Raw genomic sequence first — 18449 nt, forward strand, 5'->3', positions numbered from 1 at the left:
AATTACCTGCCTTTCCATAAATCTTTGTTTTCTGTATATCTAGTGAAGCATTTTAATCATTCTTTCCTGTAATAAGGAAAAAAGAAAAATGTTTAAAAGCCAACTCACTTTACGTTGCCACCAGTGATGCAGGAGGGTTCCAGTTTCTCTACATTCTTGCGAAGGCTGGGTCTTGTCCTTCTAGTGCGTGGGTGGTGGTGTCTCATTGTGGTTTTCATTTACATTGTCCTCACGACCAGTAGTGTTAAGCACCTTTTCATGTGCTTACTGGCCATTTGTATGTCTTTGGTAAAAGGTCTTATTTAAGTCTTTTGCCCATTTTAAAACAGGTTATTTGTCTTTCATTCAGTCTTAAAGAGTTCTTTATATATTTGTTCTGGGTACAAGTCCTTTATCAGATATATGGTATGCAAATATTTCCTCCCAGTCTGTGGCTTTTCTTTCCTCTTAATGATGCATTTTGCAACACAAAAGTCTATAATTTTAACGAAGTCCCAATGTTCACTGGTTTTTATGAATAAGCTTCTCAGTTGTATGCTGTTAGTTTATCTCCAAAATGCTGAAATGGTTGCTTTTGACAGTTTGGCCCAGCTTTATAGTTACTTTTTACAGAGAGGATTTATTAGCTTCCCTTTCCATCATGCCAGAAGTGGATCCCCTTTGGTATATACTTTTTAATTCCTATTTTCAGATGAGGAAACTGAGGCATGGATGCCCAAGATCATTGGGCGGTGGTGGCTGTGATTTGAACTCGGGCAGGATGGCTGCAGAGTCTCTGCTCAGAACCACAAGGCTCTGTCCTCCCAGGCTCCATATTATCTTAACACAGATAAAGTGACACGTGACGGCTCTTGTGTCTATTGCTTGGCAACTTCCTTTGTGACTTTGGGCCAATTGTTAAATATTCTAAGGTTTCATTTACTCTTCTATAAAATGGAGATAAAGATAGGACCTTCCAAACAGAGTTCTTGTGAGAATTCAAGGAGATTAGTGTGCATTTTAGTGCATAATAACCTCCTAGTGGGTGGTGCTTGTGGTGGTGGTAGTAGTCGTAGTGACAGGACACCTCCCCTCTTCCTCCTGGTGTGAGTTAGGTCTCTCTGAATGATGGTCGCATCCTAATGTGTTCCTTTTACAACCCTTCTGCAAATGCTTGCTTACTTAAATTCTCTACTAGAATCTAAGGGCCTGGAGGGTAAGGACTTTATCTTTCATCCCTGTGTTTTTACTGTGGTTTGCAGCTATCTCCTTATACTGTTCAAGGAAGTGCAGTGTTTTATCAGTGTCAAGACAAGTATGTGAGCTGGAGTGATAAATACTGTAGGAGAGGGAGGCAAAGAGGTGGGCATAGTTAAGGAAACATACAGAAATTGTAGTGAATGATGAGAACCACTTGTATGGAGTGAACTCAGTGGTACCGAGGTGGTTTGATGTCAGGGATTTGGCTGGATCAGGTGTTCATTCCTGGTCTTCATAGGGATCAGAGCTGCTGGGAGAGTCTGGGTTGTGAATAGGAAGCAAAAGACTGAAAGAAGAGAGTGCGGTATATGGAATGAGGCAAGGCAAGGTGCAAAGGGGAAGATGGATCAGGAGATAAGAAGCTGGGGAGAACTGGGAACAGTTTAAGCAGGTTTAGAGAGATGGATGATTAAGGAAAGCTGTTGAGACCTTGCCTTTGACCCTGAGGGCATCAGAGTCCTGCTTTTCATGACACCAGGTGGCTGAAACACACAGACACACATTCCTTCACACAGGCTGCAGATTTTCTTTTGTAAGGGGAGAGGGTGGTCATTGTTCTGTAGTAAAGTGAAACCTGCTCCATTGCCACAGGAAGATCTACTGTAGAAAATGTATGTCTTGCATGTAGGGCTTCCTGATCCCATTTCCTGTTCACTAGAAGTGTAATCACTGATACTCGGATATTCTTTGAGACATTTACTATACATATTTAGGCATATAAATAAGTACACAAATGGGATCATATTTGCATTTTATTTTGTAACTTGCCTTTTTCCAACAATATATCTTAGACCCCTTTCTTTATATAATATTCCGTCGTATTGATGGATTATAATTTATTAAACTAGTCACTGATTTTTGATGTATATTTTTATTGTTGCTCCCTGATATTTAGATTAATTCCACATTTTTACCAAAATGAATTATGCAGCAAAAGTCTTGTGTAGTGATTAAGTGGACTCGTTCTGTAGAATCAGTTCTGTGATCTTAGGCAAGTGCTGTGATCTCTGCCTCAGCGTCCCCATTTATGCAATGGGAATGTTACTATTGTTACGACTGCCTTTAGCTGCAAGCACCTGTATAGCTTACTGTGTGGTCAGCATTTTTTAAGGACATCGCATTTACGAACACATTTAAATCTCACAACTAACTTGCATGATCGATACTGTTATTTCTAAGATAACACACCGATAAAAGGTGGACCTGGGGATATACGTGAACTCGTGCATTCTGGTTTCAGAGGAGTGCTGCCCACCGTGCTATATACTTCTTGTGCCTAGTACCGAACTCACTGGGTTCTCAGGATTAAATGAGACGCAGTGTATTCCAAAGGCTTAGCCCAAGGCCTGGCACATATTAGGCCAATATGCGGCCTATATTTACCAATAGTAGGCCATTACTAGGTAAATGATCGAGTAATATTAGTTTTTATTTTCTTAATTCTGTAGCGAACATCGTTTTCCATATGTTCCTGTTTTCGGCATGAATATGGATCCAAAAGACAAATTCCTAATAGCATAATTATTGGTTAAAGCATATGTGAATTTTAAGATTTTGATAAATATTTTCAAATAGTCCTCCACAAGTTGTAGCCATTTGCACGTCAACGATTAGTTATCAGTGCTAGTTTCCCATACCTTTGCCCATGTTGTTAGTTTTTTCAAACTCATTGGTGAAAGATATTATCTTGTTTTGCTTTGAATTTCCTTTTTAGTGAATTTTTAAGGTTGATATACAGTTTATGTACAGTGAAACACCCTTTACAGTGTACAGTCTGTTGAGTTTATACAAATGCATTCCGTCATGTAACCACCATCACAATCTCATTGTAGAACAGTTCGCATCTCGCCCAAATTCCTTTAATTTCTTTGTGGTGAATGAGTTGAGAATCTTCTAGGGTGTTGACTGGCCACTTGAATTCATTTTCTCCCTCTCCTGCTTTGCCTGATTTCTCTCTTACTTGTTTGCTTGACTTCTTTTCTTCCATCGTTCTTTTTGTGTGAACTGTTCCTTTGTATATTTTGCCCGTTTGCTTATAGGATTGTGTGCCTTTCTCTTACTGATGTCTAAGAGCATGGTCTATGTGACAGAAATTAATCCTTGGTCATATGTGTTGGCAGTTTTCCTCCAGTTTGTTTTTTGGCTTTATGCCATTTTTTGGCTATCCAGAAATTTATGCATTTTGCATTGTTACATCTGTCGATCTTTTTCTTTATGGAGTCAAGATTTTATGTTGTGCATAGAAAGTCTTTCTTGCAGTGCAAGTTTTTTAAGAGTTTCCTTCAACTTTCATTTATTTATTTATTTTGTTTACATATTTGATCCTTCTGGAATTTATTTTTACATAAGAAATAAAGTCAGAATCTTCCTTTCCCCACCACTCCCAAATGGTTTTGCAACCTACTCTCATCGTCTCTTTAATAACCCACCTTTCCTCCGGTAGTTCCACCTGTCGTAGTTACAGAGCCTTTCCTATGTGTCTGGTCTGTTTCTTGACTTCCTAGTCCTTGTCCCTCCAGGTTTAAGCGCTCACAGTATGTTCTGACATCCAGTGCAGCTCATCCTCCTTCATTTGTCCTTTAGGATTTTCCTTACTTTTTTCATTGTTTATATGTCAGAGTTAACTTCAATATCATTTTGTCAGGTTTCTGGCAAAGACATCCTTGATGTTTTCATGGGATCTTGAATTAATATTTTGACAGAATTGAATTGTTTTATTGAAGAACAAGATAAGTCTTTCTATATATTTAGATCGCTTATGATCCTTTGAGGAGTTTTAGAGTTTTTCATGAAGTTCTGGACATTTAAAAAATTAATTTCATCTTTTTAAAAACTGTTATAAGTAGAATCTAGTCTTTTATTGTATTTTCTTACCAGCTTTAAAAAAATATAGAATTACTAGTGATTTTTACATATACATTTTGTAAGCAGTTACTTAACTGAGTTTTCTTCTTTCCCCCCTAATAGTTCCTCAGCTGCATCTGTTGTATTTCCAGATATTCATTCAATCATGTCACTTGTAAATAATGACAATTTGTCTCCTCCTTTCCAATATTTATACTTATTTCTTACTCTTGTCTAATTAATTGGCTAATATGTTGAAAATAATGCTAAATAAAGTATTGATAATTGGCATCCTTGTTGCCGGCTTTCAGCATTTCTTCATTGTTCATTATGGCTCATAATTTTGTTATATGTATCGTGTTAAATGTCCATCTATTTCAATTTTACAAAGACTATTTTTGGGGGAAGTCAGAAATTGATGTTATTTTTTCAGATCTTTTTTGTTCTTTATAGCTATGCTCATATGATTTTGCTTCTTTGATCTATGATAAATTATACTAATAAATTTACAAATATACAGCCATGCCAGCCATCCTGGGATGTACCTTATCTAGTTGAATTGTTTCCCCCACTGCTCTGAACATTTGCTGCTGTTTAAGATTTCTGTTTCGGTGTTCGTAAGTGAGATTTTGGTGTTTTGGTTTTTTAGAATTTGTTGTCTCTGTCCAGTTTCGGTATCAGTGTTCTTTTGACTTCAAAAATAAATTTGGGAGCCTTTTTTTTTTTTTCCTTGCTATGCCCTGAAGTAGTTTAGTGAGTATTGGACATATATCTATAGTGACTTGTTACTTTTTCTCCCCAAGGGAAGAGAGGGCCATGGTAGTTCTTGGATAACTTTCTCAGGTTCTTTGACAACTGTCAGCCTCTTTTGGATTCCTCCCTCTTCTGATACAAATTTTGGTAATATATATTTGCCATAAAATTATCCATTTCATCTGAGTTGCAGGTTAATTTTCATAGCATTTCAAAGTACTCTTAACATATTTTGATTTCTCATAGATCCATAGTTATTGCTCTTTCCATTTCTAAATTTGTGTAAACACATTTTCCCTTTTTTCTTGATTATGACAGCCAGTTGTTGTTAGCTTATGCCTTTTTTCATTCTTTTCTATTAGAGGATTTTTTCCCCAAAATAATTAGGATTGGTATTTATCAGTTAATGGAAAAACTGCACTGAAGGGCTTCCCTGGTGGCGCAGTGGTTGAGAGTCCGCCTGCTGATGCAGGGGACGCAGGTTTGTGCCCCAGTCCGGGAAGATCCCACATGCCGCGGAGCGGTTGGGCCCGTGAGCCATGGCCGCTGAGCCTGCGCGTCCGGAGCCTGTGCTCCGCAACGGGAGAGGCCACAACAGTGAGAGGCCTGCGTACTGCAAAAAAACAAAACAAAACAAAAAAAACTGCACTGAAACATACACTCATGTACTTTTAAACATTTTATTTTAAATTAAAAGAAGTAAATATGCACTCTCATTCATTTCCAAGTGTAGGACCAATGTCTTTTCTTTAAATAATCAGTGACTAAAAACTCTTATCAGTTTGAATTATGTCCTCTCCAGCCTTCCATAATGCATCATCTTTGATTTCCAGTTTGGCACTTCTTTTAAGTAAAATTATAATCACACTTGCAAAGCAACCTTCGTACGAAGGCTGAGATATTTTTTGCAGTAACGTTTTCATAGTCCTTTAGAGCGGTTTTGCTTACACCTAATTCCGCAGAACATTTTTTTAGCCATCTGCATTTATTTAGTGTTTACAAATCGATTAACTTTTTTTGTAGGAAGAACTTTAAAAAAAAAAAAAAGACTCTAAGTTCAGAAAAGTTTGGATGAGCATCAGCAATGCCCAGGAACTATTTCAGTTACTGGGGTCTAACAAGTGACCAAGTGATAGTGTTCCTGATCTCAAATAGAATACAAGTAGATATAATTCAGCTGATAGAATAAGAAAATCACAGGAATGCTGAAGAAGAGGAGAATCGGAAAGAGGTGGCTAATAGAAATTTTATGATGTTTTGAAACTTTATGAGGCAGTTGGTTTTAGTGTGTTGTTTTTATGTAACATATGATTGGATTTTAAAAACCAGATCTGAAAGTCTCTTTATTTTTATGGTTGGGTGTATCCCATTCATATTTATTGGCATAACAAACATTGGGACCTAAATTCCATCTCCTGTTATATTGGCCATTGACCTTATTTTCTTTCTTTATATGGTCTGTTTCTTTCCCTCATTTCTGCTTCTCCCTTTATGGAAAGGCTTTAGTAGTCTCTTTTTTATTTTTCCTTTTTTATAAAGGTAATGGCAGGTAGTGACCTGACAGATTCAGGAGCAGTGGAATAGAATTCAAGGAGCTGACCTGGGAGGGCATGAGCCATGTCACGCTCAGAAACTGGCTGGAAATTGAAATGCAGAGAGATGGTTACAACAGTGAACCTCCTATCTTGCTGATTTTTAATGTGGATGCTTTGCTTACATTAAAAGTCTTTCTCTTTGTTCTTTTAAACTGTCTTCACAGGTAGTTTAAGCTATCAGTTCTCAAAGTATGGTTTGTGGATCCCCTTTCATAATAATGCTAAAGCATTTGCCTTTTTCACTGTATCGCCATTTTTGCCGAGGGTGCAAAAGCAATGTGAATAAAATTGATGGTGCCTTACCACGAACAAAGCAATGGCACTAACTGTGTAATAGTATTAAACTTTCATAGTAGTCATATGTTCTTCACCTCCAAGCGCTTGTAGTAAGAATAAAATTCCAGTTACCTTTAAGAATGTCATTGATGAAGCTATAAAAATTATTAATTTTATTACATTTTGACCTTGAGTACACACCTTTTCAAAATCCTTATGATGAAATGGAAGTGCGTAGGAAGCACTTGTACCACATGCTAACGAAGGTGCCTTGTGCGAAGCCTTGTGCCATTGTTTGAGTTACTTACTGAACTAGCTGCTCTTTCATGACACACCACTTTTACCTAAAAGAACAATTGACAGACAAACTATGGTTAATCAACTTGAGTGTTCAGTCGATATTTTCTTATAAATGGTCAAAGTAAAGCCTTTCTCTTCACTGACAATATCGTTGCCCATGTTAGATTCAAGCAAAAGTCAGAATTGTGGAAAACTTCTATCTACCACTGTTTGCTTAACTGCTTCCCAGTACTTACAGACTTTTCTGATGAGATCAGTGGTGATATTAAATGTAATTTTTTGATATTGTATAATGAAATAACTAATACATGATGTTAAAAAATCATGCCTGCATAAAGGATTCATTCAAAATGTCACCGAGACCAATGGATTTAAATGTAGTAGAGTAAAAAATTCTTGATATGGCTGTAGATTTCTTAGCACTACTAACTTTTAGGAAACTAGCACTTGATTTTGTTCTAGTATCACAAGAAGACTATCCACAGTTATGAAAAGGTTATTAAATAAAATATCCTCCCCTTTCCAGTTCTATATCTGTAGGAGGTTGGATTTTCTTCTTACACTTTAACTGAAACAACATATTGTAACAGATTGAATGCAAACACAGACGAGTGCAGTTGTCTTGTCAGACAGAGAAAAGATTCACAATAATGTAAAACAGTACTACTTCTCTCACTGAATTTTTGTTTTGGGAAAATGTATTTATTTTTCTTGAAAAATTATTTATGTTAACATGTAATGAGTAAATTGTCATTTAAAAATGAATTAATAAATATTTTTATTAAATCTCTAATTTCTAATAGGGATTAAATGTAACAGAGTAAAGAAATTCTTGATATGGTTTCAGATTTCCCAGGGCAACTAACTATTTTTTTTTTTTTGCTGTGTTGGGTCTTTGTTGCTGCGCATGGGCTTTCTCTAGTTGCTGCCAGTGGCGGCTACTCTTCGTTGTGGTGCGCAGGTGGCTTCTCTTGCGGAGCACGGGCTCTAGGTGCACGGGCTTCAGTGGTTGTGGCTCGCAGGCTCAGTAGTTGTGGCGCACGGGCTTAGTTGCTCCGTGACATGTGGGATCTTCCCGGACCAGGACTCGAACCCGTATCCTCTGCATTGGCAGGCGGATTCTTAACCACTGCGCTACGACGGAAGCCCAGGGCAACTAACTTTTAAGAAACGATTTCAGTAGATATAACCCACAGAGACAGAGCTTTATTGTGGCCTTCAGTAGTTTTAAAAAGGGCAAAAAGGTCCCAAGACAGGAAAGTTTGGGAACCACTGACTTAAGCACGAGCACGACCAACAGGGCAGCTTGTTATAGGGGAAACGTGAGCTTTGGCGTCAGCATCCAGGTTCAAATTCTGGATCTGCTAGTTTTCCTCGTGGCAAATTATTTAACTTATTTGGGCAAGTTCTAATCTCTCTGAGACTCAGTTTCCTCACTTTTAAAATGGCAATAATAACGCTATTTTGTTTGTTGAAGGTTAGGTAGTTGTTTTGATGTTGTCCTTTAAGTTTTTTCATTTTACAATGGCAAGCATGACTACCTCCAATCATTCCTTAAAAAAGAGATTGTGAAATTATTTGAAGATATTATCTTCTGCCTGTATGGATAAAGTATTCATGTCTAAAACTTCCCCTTGAACCTTTATACACATTTTCAAGTATATGTGTAAACTTAAAATTTTACAATTAGAAAAGCAGTGAAACTAATTCAGAACATTTACTTCGGCATGATGAGACAGATGGTAATCCTATAAAAAGATGGCGTGTATTTTTAGAAGTGCAAACAGAAAAACAGATACTCTTAAAAATTCCAGAGTAATCTTTGCCTAGAAAATGAAGGGAAGAGATAAAAGACCATATGGCCTACTAGAACTTTTTGTAGTTTCTAATGTTTAGGATTGAATTTTGTTTATTGAATGTTATATTAAGTTGCATATGGGTTGGTAGTTGAAAAAGGAATAATTATCAAGTAGATAATTACCAAGTACTTTTACTGTGGTTATCAGTCTTGTTTTTTATGAAATGGATGTGACAGTGGGAAGCAGAACCATTTGAACCCCAGATCTACTAAGGGTAATTTAAATGTAATACTTACCACGTCAGAGGCAGTTACTGGTTCTGCTCTTGAGGCAATTAAATACATCAGCATCAAGTCGCCTGTCATTGTGGGCCAGTGTTCTCATTCATTTTACTTTGTTGTTTATTCAGCAGATATTTATTGAGTGCCGCCTTTGGGCCAGATACAAGCTAGGTGCTGCAATAACATGCTGGGAAAAGAATGGACATAGTCTCTGCTTTTGTGTCAATCATAGTCTGATGGGGTGATAGGTATTAATCGAATAATCATACAAACAGATGTAAGTATACATCCCAGATAAAAATCGTAGGCCAGAGAGGTGTGCAGTATTCTGAGATCATGTAATTGGGGGATTTCACCTGATCAGGAAGAGTAAGGTATGTTCCCTGAGGAACTGACAGATGAGCTGATGTGTGAAGGAATTAGTCAAGGAGGAGAATGGAAAAAAAAAAAAACAAACACAGTTCAAATGAAAGGAGCAGTATGTTAAGAAGTTGTGTGTTGAGTGAAAATATGGTGAATGTGAATGGAGCAGAAATCATCAAAAATAGCCAGATTGTGTAGAATTTATTGACCATGTTAAGGAGTGTTGTAACATTTTCCCAAATGATGGTGAATTATTGCTTGAGGTGGGGAGTGAGGAAGGTGAAGATGGGCAGGGGATCCGTTCACCATACCTGATTAGGTTTGCATGTCTAGCATTTATTGACTCCTAGTTACTGAGCACCTCCTGTGCCCGTGCTGTGCTCCTGGATGCTTGGGACACATCAGTGAGTAAGGCAGAGTTAATATCCCTACTTTTGTAAAGCTTATGTTCTTTAAAGAGGTGGGAGAGTGACGGAGAACCTACTAAGACAGTTCTGTTGTCTGCCAGGGAAAATGAGTGAGCATGGTAAGCGGGTTTGTGTTGCAGCCTAAATGGCATGATCAGGGCAGGTCTCACTGAGAAAGTGACAGTCCTGAAGACTTGAAAGAAGTGGCGGGGGCGGAGTTGGTTGTGTAATGTTTGCAGCCAGCGCCCAGGCCCTCAATGGCAGCACGTGTCTAGTATTCTCAGAGCACCAGGACGCGAGTGGAGAGGGCAAGGGAAGAGTGGTATAGGAATGGGGGCGTGACATCATGTGCGGCCTTGCAGCCCACTGTAAAGACCTGTTTTTCACTGGGTGAGATGGAAAGCTCTTTCGGGTTTTAGTCTTCCTGCAGTTTGGCAGTTGGATTCGAGGAAGACCAGAGTGTATGTGGGCAGGAGATGAGGCTGTTGCCTTCTTATAGGCTGCCTGGATCCTGCAGTGTGTTCTTTCTTATTCAGGCCTCCTTTCCACTCCATGTTCTGAATCTTTCTTCGTCCTCTGAACCTACTTTTCAGAACTTACCTAGTTGTGAATCCCTAAAGCTTGGGCACGTGCTGCAGATGTTTTCCGTGCAACCTCGGGATGAGTCTGTATGTGTTCCTAGCTGCATTAACTGTGTCTACACACCTACACACACACACACACACACACACACACACACACACACACACACACACACGCGTTTCTAATGACTGGCCTATCCATAAATGGTGGACCCTGAAGGGTTTGAAACGACAACTATTTCCTACCAGAATTGAAATTGAATGTAATTCACTAAAATTATATCACAAAATTGGGGCATTATGAAGAATTGCTTGCAAATGGAAACTAGCTATGAATAAAACCTTTATATGCAGTTGACTCATGTTTGAGTCTCTCCAGTGCTTTATGTTGAACTTGAACTCTCCCCACCCATCCATTGTTAGAAGAATTTTAGAGGCATGCGGCCTGTGAGGAGGACTGGGATAGCCTCCCCAAGATCTCCAAACAGCTCCGCGTGGTTAGCATCTTACTGTTATTCAGAAACTGTTCGTCTGTTTTTCAGATGAGGCAGTTTGAGACCCCTGGGTTCTTTGTGGGCTTTTTTGGTTGGTTTTGTCAACAAAGGTACACTCCTGATGGGTTTGTGTCTGTGTTGGAGAGGATGATGTGTGGTCTCAAAACTGGGAAGTGCATATATAAACTAGACCATGTTCATATTTGAAACCTTTTAGTTCTTCTCATTGCACTTCGAACCAGACCCAGGTACCTTGCCGTGCCTGTCTTGTGCCCACTCATCCTTCACGCCTTGGACTTCGGGCACACTGGGCTTCTCAGTTTTGCATCTGCAGTTTCCCACCTCAGGGCCTTTGCACATGCTCTTCCCTCAATCTAGAAAGTTGTTCACTCAGCCTTCCTTTGCACGACTGGCTCCTTCTCATCATTCCAGCCTTAGCCTAAATATTTGGCTGTCAGAGAGGCCTTGGATATGTGTCTTATGTGTTTATGGAGCCTAAAGTAGGAACCCTGGTGTTCTCTGATAGCCTCCCTTTCCTTCATGGTATCTGTCACAGTTACCAACGATTGTCCTCTTTGCTTTACTTGGTTTGTGTCTGCACGGCCCAGGCAGCCTCTCCCAGGAAATGGTGAGTACCGGGACCTTAGGGCCACTGGCTCTGTTAACCACTGAGGTGCATTCTTCCCATGTACAGAGTTTTCTCTGAAGACAGAAGACCTTTTTTGTAGGTCAGGACTCCTTTGAGGGTGTGAGGAAAGTGACAGGTAGAGAAAGGAACATAGAGTATTTGGTCTGTGAATTCAGCAGATTGGCAGAACCACTAAGACCCACTCGTGAATTTTACCCACACGCTAGCATGCAGCTGGTTAGGGTACAGCTAGGAAGCAGAATCAGGAATCACTATGCCCTCCCCTGTGTCTTTATTTACAGTCTGGTCTGACTTAGGGCTTTTAATCGTTGGTCATGTTCGTAGTTGACTGCTTAAAGATACTCTATCAGATTGTGTCTGTCCAGTTTCTTCCTATCGTTTTTTTTTTCTTTTTTTGAATTTTATTTTATTTTTTATACAGCAGGTTCTTATTAGTTATCTATTTTATACATATTGGTGTACCTGTCGTTTTCTTTCACCCATCTTGGAGCTCACAGATTTCATCTCTTAGTTTTGAATCACACATCTTAACTCCTCTTGGATCCAGTAGAGTATCTTACAAATGGGAGGGGGAAAGGGCAGTAGAAGACTTTATGAAAAGCAGCTGACAAGCAGAAAGGACAGTCTGTAGCACCTACTGTAATATTCTGAGACTGAGGACAACCTTATGTTTCTTTTGGACCTGATGACAGCGTAGTACTTATATAGGTAATGCCATCGTTATGCTACTTTTCACCCAGCCTCAACTTGTGAGATCAAAGATACTTTTTATTTTTAGATGTACTTATACAACTACATGGTACTAAGTATTGGGGGGTGGGATGTAATTTAGTATATTTACTTCCTTCTCTTTACTAGTATTTATTTGGTGGAATTTCTTCAGTAGTTTTCACATGTCTGAACACATACCATGTGAAGTATGGGAGTAGACACCCATTACCCGTATGGTAGAGCTTGCTAACAGATAGACACGTGTTTTTCTGTGTGTCTTTTTTTACGTGGAATTGCCAATCCTTGATCATTTGTAATAATGACTTGATTCTTATAGGAGATAGAGTGCTTTATTTTTTTATTAGATCTTTATTGGAGTATAATTGCTTCACAATACTGTGTTAGTTTCTGTTGCACAACAAAGCGAATCAGCCATATGGAGCGCTTTATTTTGATAAGAGGAGATTTAGCCAGTTTTGCACAGTGTGGATTTTTCTATCCATTTACTTGACAGCTAGGGAATATTTATTTGGTATCAAAGAGTTTAAGCAGTGTATATTAAGTATCTAATGATAGTTCCTGGTTAGGAATATAAAAAACGAATAAGACATGGTCTCTATTTTTTAGTACTACAATCTGGTTGGAGAGATAAGACATGAATAGAACACAAGCAGTTCTAAGTCACTGTGTGACATACTGTTAAAGAGGTACAGGTTGAGTATTTGGAGTCCAGAAAAGGGAGGGAACTCCTTTCTGGCTGGGTGATCAGAGAATATTTAAGGAGGAAGTATATTTTTTAAGGAATTCCCTGAAAGGTGGATTAGGAAAGAAGAAGAGAACATTTATCAGGAGGAGGAAAATAGCATAAACGAGGCACAGCAGTAGAAAAACAAAAGGCTTCATAATTAAGATTGAAACTGAACTTTTCTTCTCTTTTTTTATTGAAGTACAGCTGATTTACAATGCTTTAATTTCTGCTGCACAGCAAAGTGATTCAGTTATACATATATACATTCTTTAATATTTTTTTCCATTATGGTTTACCATAGGATATTAAATATTGTTCCCTATGCTATATAGCAGGATCTTGTTGTTTATCCATTCTATATATAATGGTTTGCATCTGCTAATCCCAGCCTTCCACTCCATCCCTCCCGCAACTCTCTCCTCCTTGGCAACCACAAGTCTGTTCTCTGTGTCCATGAGTCTGTTTCTGTTTCTTAGATAGGTTCATTTGTGTCATATTTTATATTCCACATATAAGTGATATCATATGGTATTTGTCTTTCTCTTTATGACTTACTTTACTTAGTATGATAATCTCAAGTTGCATCCATGTTGCTGTAAATGACATTATTTTGTGCTTTTTTATGACTGAGTACTATTCCATCGTATCTGTGTACCACATCTTCTTTATCCATTCATCTGTTGATGGACACTTAGGTTGCTTCCATGTCTTGGCTATTGTGAATAGTGCTGCTATGAACATAGGGGTGCATGTGTCTTTTTGAATTAGAGTTTTGTCTGGATATGTGCCCAGGAGTGGGATTGCTGGGTCGTATGGTAGTTCTATTTTTAGTTTCTTGAGGACCCTCCATACTGTTCTCCACAGTGGCTGCACCAACTTACATTCCCACCAACAGTGCAGGAGGGTTTCCTTTTTCTCCACACCCTCTCCAGCATTTTTATTTGTAGACTTTTTAGTGTTGGCCGTTGTGACAGATGTGAGGTGGTACCTCAATGTAGTTTTGATTTGTACTTCTCTAATAATTAGAAATCTGAATTAACATTTTATACCATTCCTAGAAAGTCAGCTGGGCCTGACCGTCTATGTGGAGCTTTAAATAGATTTACATGCTTGGGTTTGGGAGGCGGTGGGGGTGACGCTCCAGACAGACCAGATACAAGCCATTTTGGATACCGATCCATTGATCTCGTTTATCGAGAATTTGCTGATGTTCGGTTATTATTGTAAACGTTACTTCCTTTGCAACGTCCCTGTTGTTGCGGCAAAACATGTTTGTTTTGTCTGGTTTTCACAGCCTTTGGTTTTATGGATATTGGTAGTTACGTTTTCTTAATATCTGTGTGAACTGATGCCCAGTTTTTTGGTGGACAAAATTGGGTTCATTGCTAGTGAGCCAGAAAATTATCACTTAACACAGGGAGGCTTTTATTAGTCTTCAGGTCACCAATTTCTACCTGTTAAGACAAATAAATGCAGTTTCTACTACTATGATGAATTGTACTTATCTAGTTGTTAGGAGTGTTCCCTGCAGGTGAAAGTGTTGAAGCTGCAAGTACCCCTCTCGGGGCGCTCTTGGCTGTGCAGGGTACTGGCAACGCGAAGGTGGATGGGCCCTGTTCTCGCTGAACTAACTCATGGCTATAGAAGGACGTTTCTAGGCTTTTCCTAGATAACTCATCACAGATGATGGGACTGCTTTAATTCATTTTTACAGATGTTTGAATATTTAAAAATACGTTATAGCTTGTTGTAGAATCGATGAGGCTTATTACGGATGTGGGGCCTTCTCTGTTGAGTGCTGGCCGTTTGCAGGACACAGGCTGGTAGCCTGGTAGCTGGAGAGGCCGGGGACGGTGTGGATCAGTGTGAAGAGGATGAGTGGCTCTGTTAGAGCTGTGTTAGGAAGTAAGGAACACGAACCGTAATTAGGGTAAAATCAAAGTAAGGTGCAGAAAGGAAAGAGGTAGAGTCGGGGTTGCTCTTTAAGCATTATCAAATATTTGTCCAGTGCTGATCAGGTAGTAGGCAGTGATGCATTGTGCTGTGTGAAATGGAAAAAATATGTCTTAATGGAGCTTACCTTCTTATAAACATACTCAGGCATCCTTGTTCAGAAGCTAAAGGATTGAAAGTGACTAAAGTAAAACTTTTGTGGAGATATTTTTTAATGTAGCCTTCTAACATTTTTTATTTTTTGCATTTTTTTAGAAAATGGCTCCAAAGGGTAAATGAAGCGGGAAAAATACATAGACGCAGCATTGCGTGCAGCCTCTCCAGATGTTCGAGGATAATATTCCAGAGAGAAGTTGATTCCCTTGGATTAGGTAACTAGTCAGAATGAAGAAGATTAGTCTTAAAACCTTCCGGAAATCTTTCAACTTGAATAAAAGTAAAGAAGAAGCGGATTTTATGGTTGTACAACAACCGTCACTAGCCAGTGACTTTGGAAAAGAGGATTCCTTATTTGGTAGCTGCTATGGGAAAGATATAGCCAGCTGTGATCTCAACAGTGAAGATGAAAAAGGCGGAAAGAGTAGATCAAAAAGTGAAAGCCTAATGGGTACGTTGAAAAGACGGCTGTCTGCGAAACAGAAGCCGAAGGGCAAGGGCGGCGCGCCCTCCGGGGGCTCCGCGGACGAGGACACCTTCTCCTCCTCCTCGGCCCCCATCGTCTTCAAGGACGTGAGGGCGCAGAGGCCCATGAGGTCCACCTCGCTGCGCAGCCACCACTACAGCCCCACGCCGTGGCCCCTGCGCCCCACCGCGTCGGAGGAGACGTGCATCAAGATGGAGGTGAGGGTCAAGGCCCTGGTCCACTCGCCTGGCCCGGGCCCGGCCCTGAACGGCGTGCGCAAGGACTTCCACGACCTCCAGGCCGACACCGCGTGCCAAGAACAGACGAACTCGCTCAAGAGTTCTGAGTCTCAGGATGGGGACCTGCATCTCCACCTGGAAGAACATGTGCCTGTCGTTATCGGACTCGTGCCTCAGGACTACATTCAGTACACTGTGCCTTTGGAGGAGGGGATGTACCCTCTGGAAGGACCGCGCGGCTATTGTCTGGACGGCTCCTCCCCCATGGAAGTCTCCGCGGTCCCTCCTCCAGTGGGAGGGGGCTCCTTCCCCGAAGACGAGAATCAGGTAGACCCGGACCTCGTGGTGGCCCCAGAGATCTTCGTGGACCAGTCGGTGAACGGCTTGCTGATCGGCACCACGGGAGTCGTGCTGCAGAGCCCGAGGGCGAGTCCCGACGACGCCCCGCCACTCTCACCGTTGCTACCTCCCCTGCAGACGAATCAGATCCAAAGGAACTTCGGCGGGCTCGCCGGCTCCGACGCCCACGTGGCCGAAAGTATGCGCTGTCACTTGAATTTCGATCCTAACTCTGCCCCCGGGGTTGCCAGAGTTTATGACTCAGTGCAGAGTAGTGGTCCCATGGTCGTGACAAGCCTTACGGAGGAGCTGAAGAAACTTGCGAAACAGGGATGGTACTGGGGCCCCATCACTCGCTGGGAGGCAGAAGGGAAGCTGGCCAACGTGCCGGATGGCTCTTTCCTCGTTCGGGACAGTTCTGACGACCGCTACCTTTTAAGCTTGAGCTTCCGCTCGCACGGCAAGACCCTTCACACTAGAATCGAACATTCAAATGGTAGGTTTAGCTTTTATGAACAGCCGGACGTGGAAGGACACACGTCTATCGTGGACCTGATCGAGCACTCAGTCAGGGACTCCGAGAACGGGGCCTTCTGTTACTCCCGGTCTCGCCTGCCGGGCTCGGCCACCTACCCCGTCAGGCTGACCAACCCCGTGTCGCGCTTCATGCAGGTGCGCTCCCTGCAGTACCTGTGCCGGTTCGTCATCCGTCAGTACACCAGAATAGACCTGATTCAGAAGCTGCCTCTGCCAAACAAAATGAAGGACTATTTACAGGAGAAGCACTACTGAGAGGCTCTGAGAACCCTGCGTCTTGCACTTGGGGAGGAAGGAAAAGAGATTGGAATACAGTTTACAGACTTTCCATTGCTATCAAAATCTTTTGCTGCCATACTGTTTCAGTTTTATGTGTAAAAGAGTAACCAGTTCGTTTAGGGGTGGGCAAGTGTCGGCAAGGTGTCTTGGGTTTACTTTGGTTCTTTAAAAAGGGAAGTCTTGAGCTTTTAGAAGAGTGAACTATCTTCCATCAGTGTGCAGAATAATCACAATGTGAATTAATCAGATTCTCCTTACCCACCCCGCCCCCAGTCCTTTGCTGCTATCCACTGTGATTTTTATGCATTAAAAGCACATTTCATGTGTATTCAATCCTAAGTAAAGTTAAATGAAACTTATAGAATGAACATTGTTATGTCTCTTTCAATGGCCCGTTTTCAAAGATAGTGTTGAGTAAACATAGCCGTGTGATAAGTCACAGAGGTCACACCTACACTGAAAATGATTTTTAATTTCATACTTCAGAAGGATTTATTTAGAATTATGAACTGACATAATCTTGGGTAATGGAACAGAGATCTGCTACATATCTTTTACAACATTCAGTTCTAAATTATTTTAAGGTTGTGCTGTTATGTTGGTTGTGAGAAGTTGGACTTTTCTGTTGCCTTCATTTTCATCTTGTGGTTTGTCTGTTTTAATAAATGGCCTTACAGAATTGTAAAGAAATGTATACCACCAATTTAGAAATTGTTGCCTTTTCTGTCATTAAACTCTGGTACAAATTGGCGTAACATATAAAGACCTAATGGAACTAGAACTATTAAAGAAATACTAGATGATCATAGTTTCCGGTGTTAAGCAGTTTTATTGTTATCTATACTTTCCTTTGGTAAAATGTTTTATCTGTGATTTCTTTAGCTTAGTCAACATTTTCTTGGGTGAACTTGATGTAGAAATGATTTTCATAAATGGACTAGATCCTCTTGCAACATAAAGTTTATATAAAGTTTTAAATTGATTTGAATAGAAAGAAAACACTGTTTTAAAGTTGGGTTTATATTTTTCTTTTATGCAGTCACTATTGAGATGTGCTAGATTTGACCCTTCCTTCCCCCCCACCAAAAAAACAAAAACAAAAAACCAAAAAAACCCAGTGACTTGAGTTGACAAACTGTGGAGATTGTGGAGCACCATGTAAGAACAATATTAAAACCCAATCAGGTGTATGGAAGTGTTTGCCTACCGTATATACTGACCTTTAAAAATAGGTTTTCTATTTGTTTCTTTTTAAGTCCTTAGTAAATTGACATCATTAGTCTTTTCATCTCTTCTGAGTCAGTCCTTTGGGCGGGGGTGGAGTATGTTACCTCCAATACTTTTTATTTTGAAATGCAGTGTTTATTTACTGCATGATTCTTTAGTGTTTCGGAATTGCTCCATCCAGAAGATGTTTCTAGCTACATAACTTTAAAGGAA

At 40.2% G+C, this 18449-nt stretch overlaps 1 protein-coding gene across 6 annotated transcripts in view; it reads left to right on the forward strand.

Annotated features, from left to right (window-relative positions):
* Positions 1 to 18166, forward strand: part of SOCS6 (suppressor of cytokine signaling 6) — a 31110-nt gene extending 12944 nt beyond the window's left edge. For all 6 annotated transcript variants that reach the window (XM_019937207.3, XM_033837841.2, XM_019937206.3 and 3 more), the window contains one exon: positions 15249 to 18166. In XM_019937207.3, coding sequence (XP_019792766.1) covers positions 15378 to 16985 — 1608 coding nt within the window. In that variant the 5' untranslated portion in view covers positions 15249 to 15377 and the 3' untranslated portion in view covers positions 16986 to 18166. The remainder of the gene's footprint in view (positions 1 to 15248) is intronic.
* Positions 18167 to 18449: the final 283 nt, after the last annotated feature.

Source organism: Tursiops truncatus, chromosome 13 (assembly GCF_011762595.2).
Source record: "Tursiops truncatus isolate mTurTru1 chromosome 13, mTurTru1.mat.Y, whole genome shotgun sequence".
Lineage (NCBI taxonomy): Eukaryota > Metazoa > Chordata > Mammalia > Artiodactyla > Delphinidae > Tursiops > Tursiops truncatus.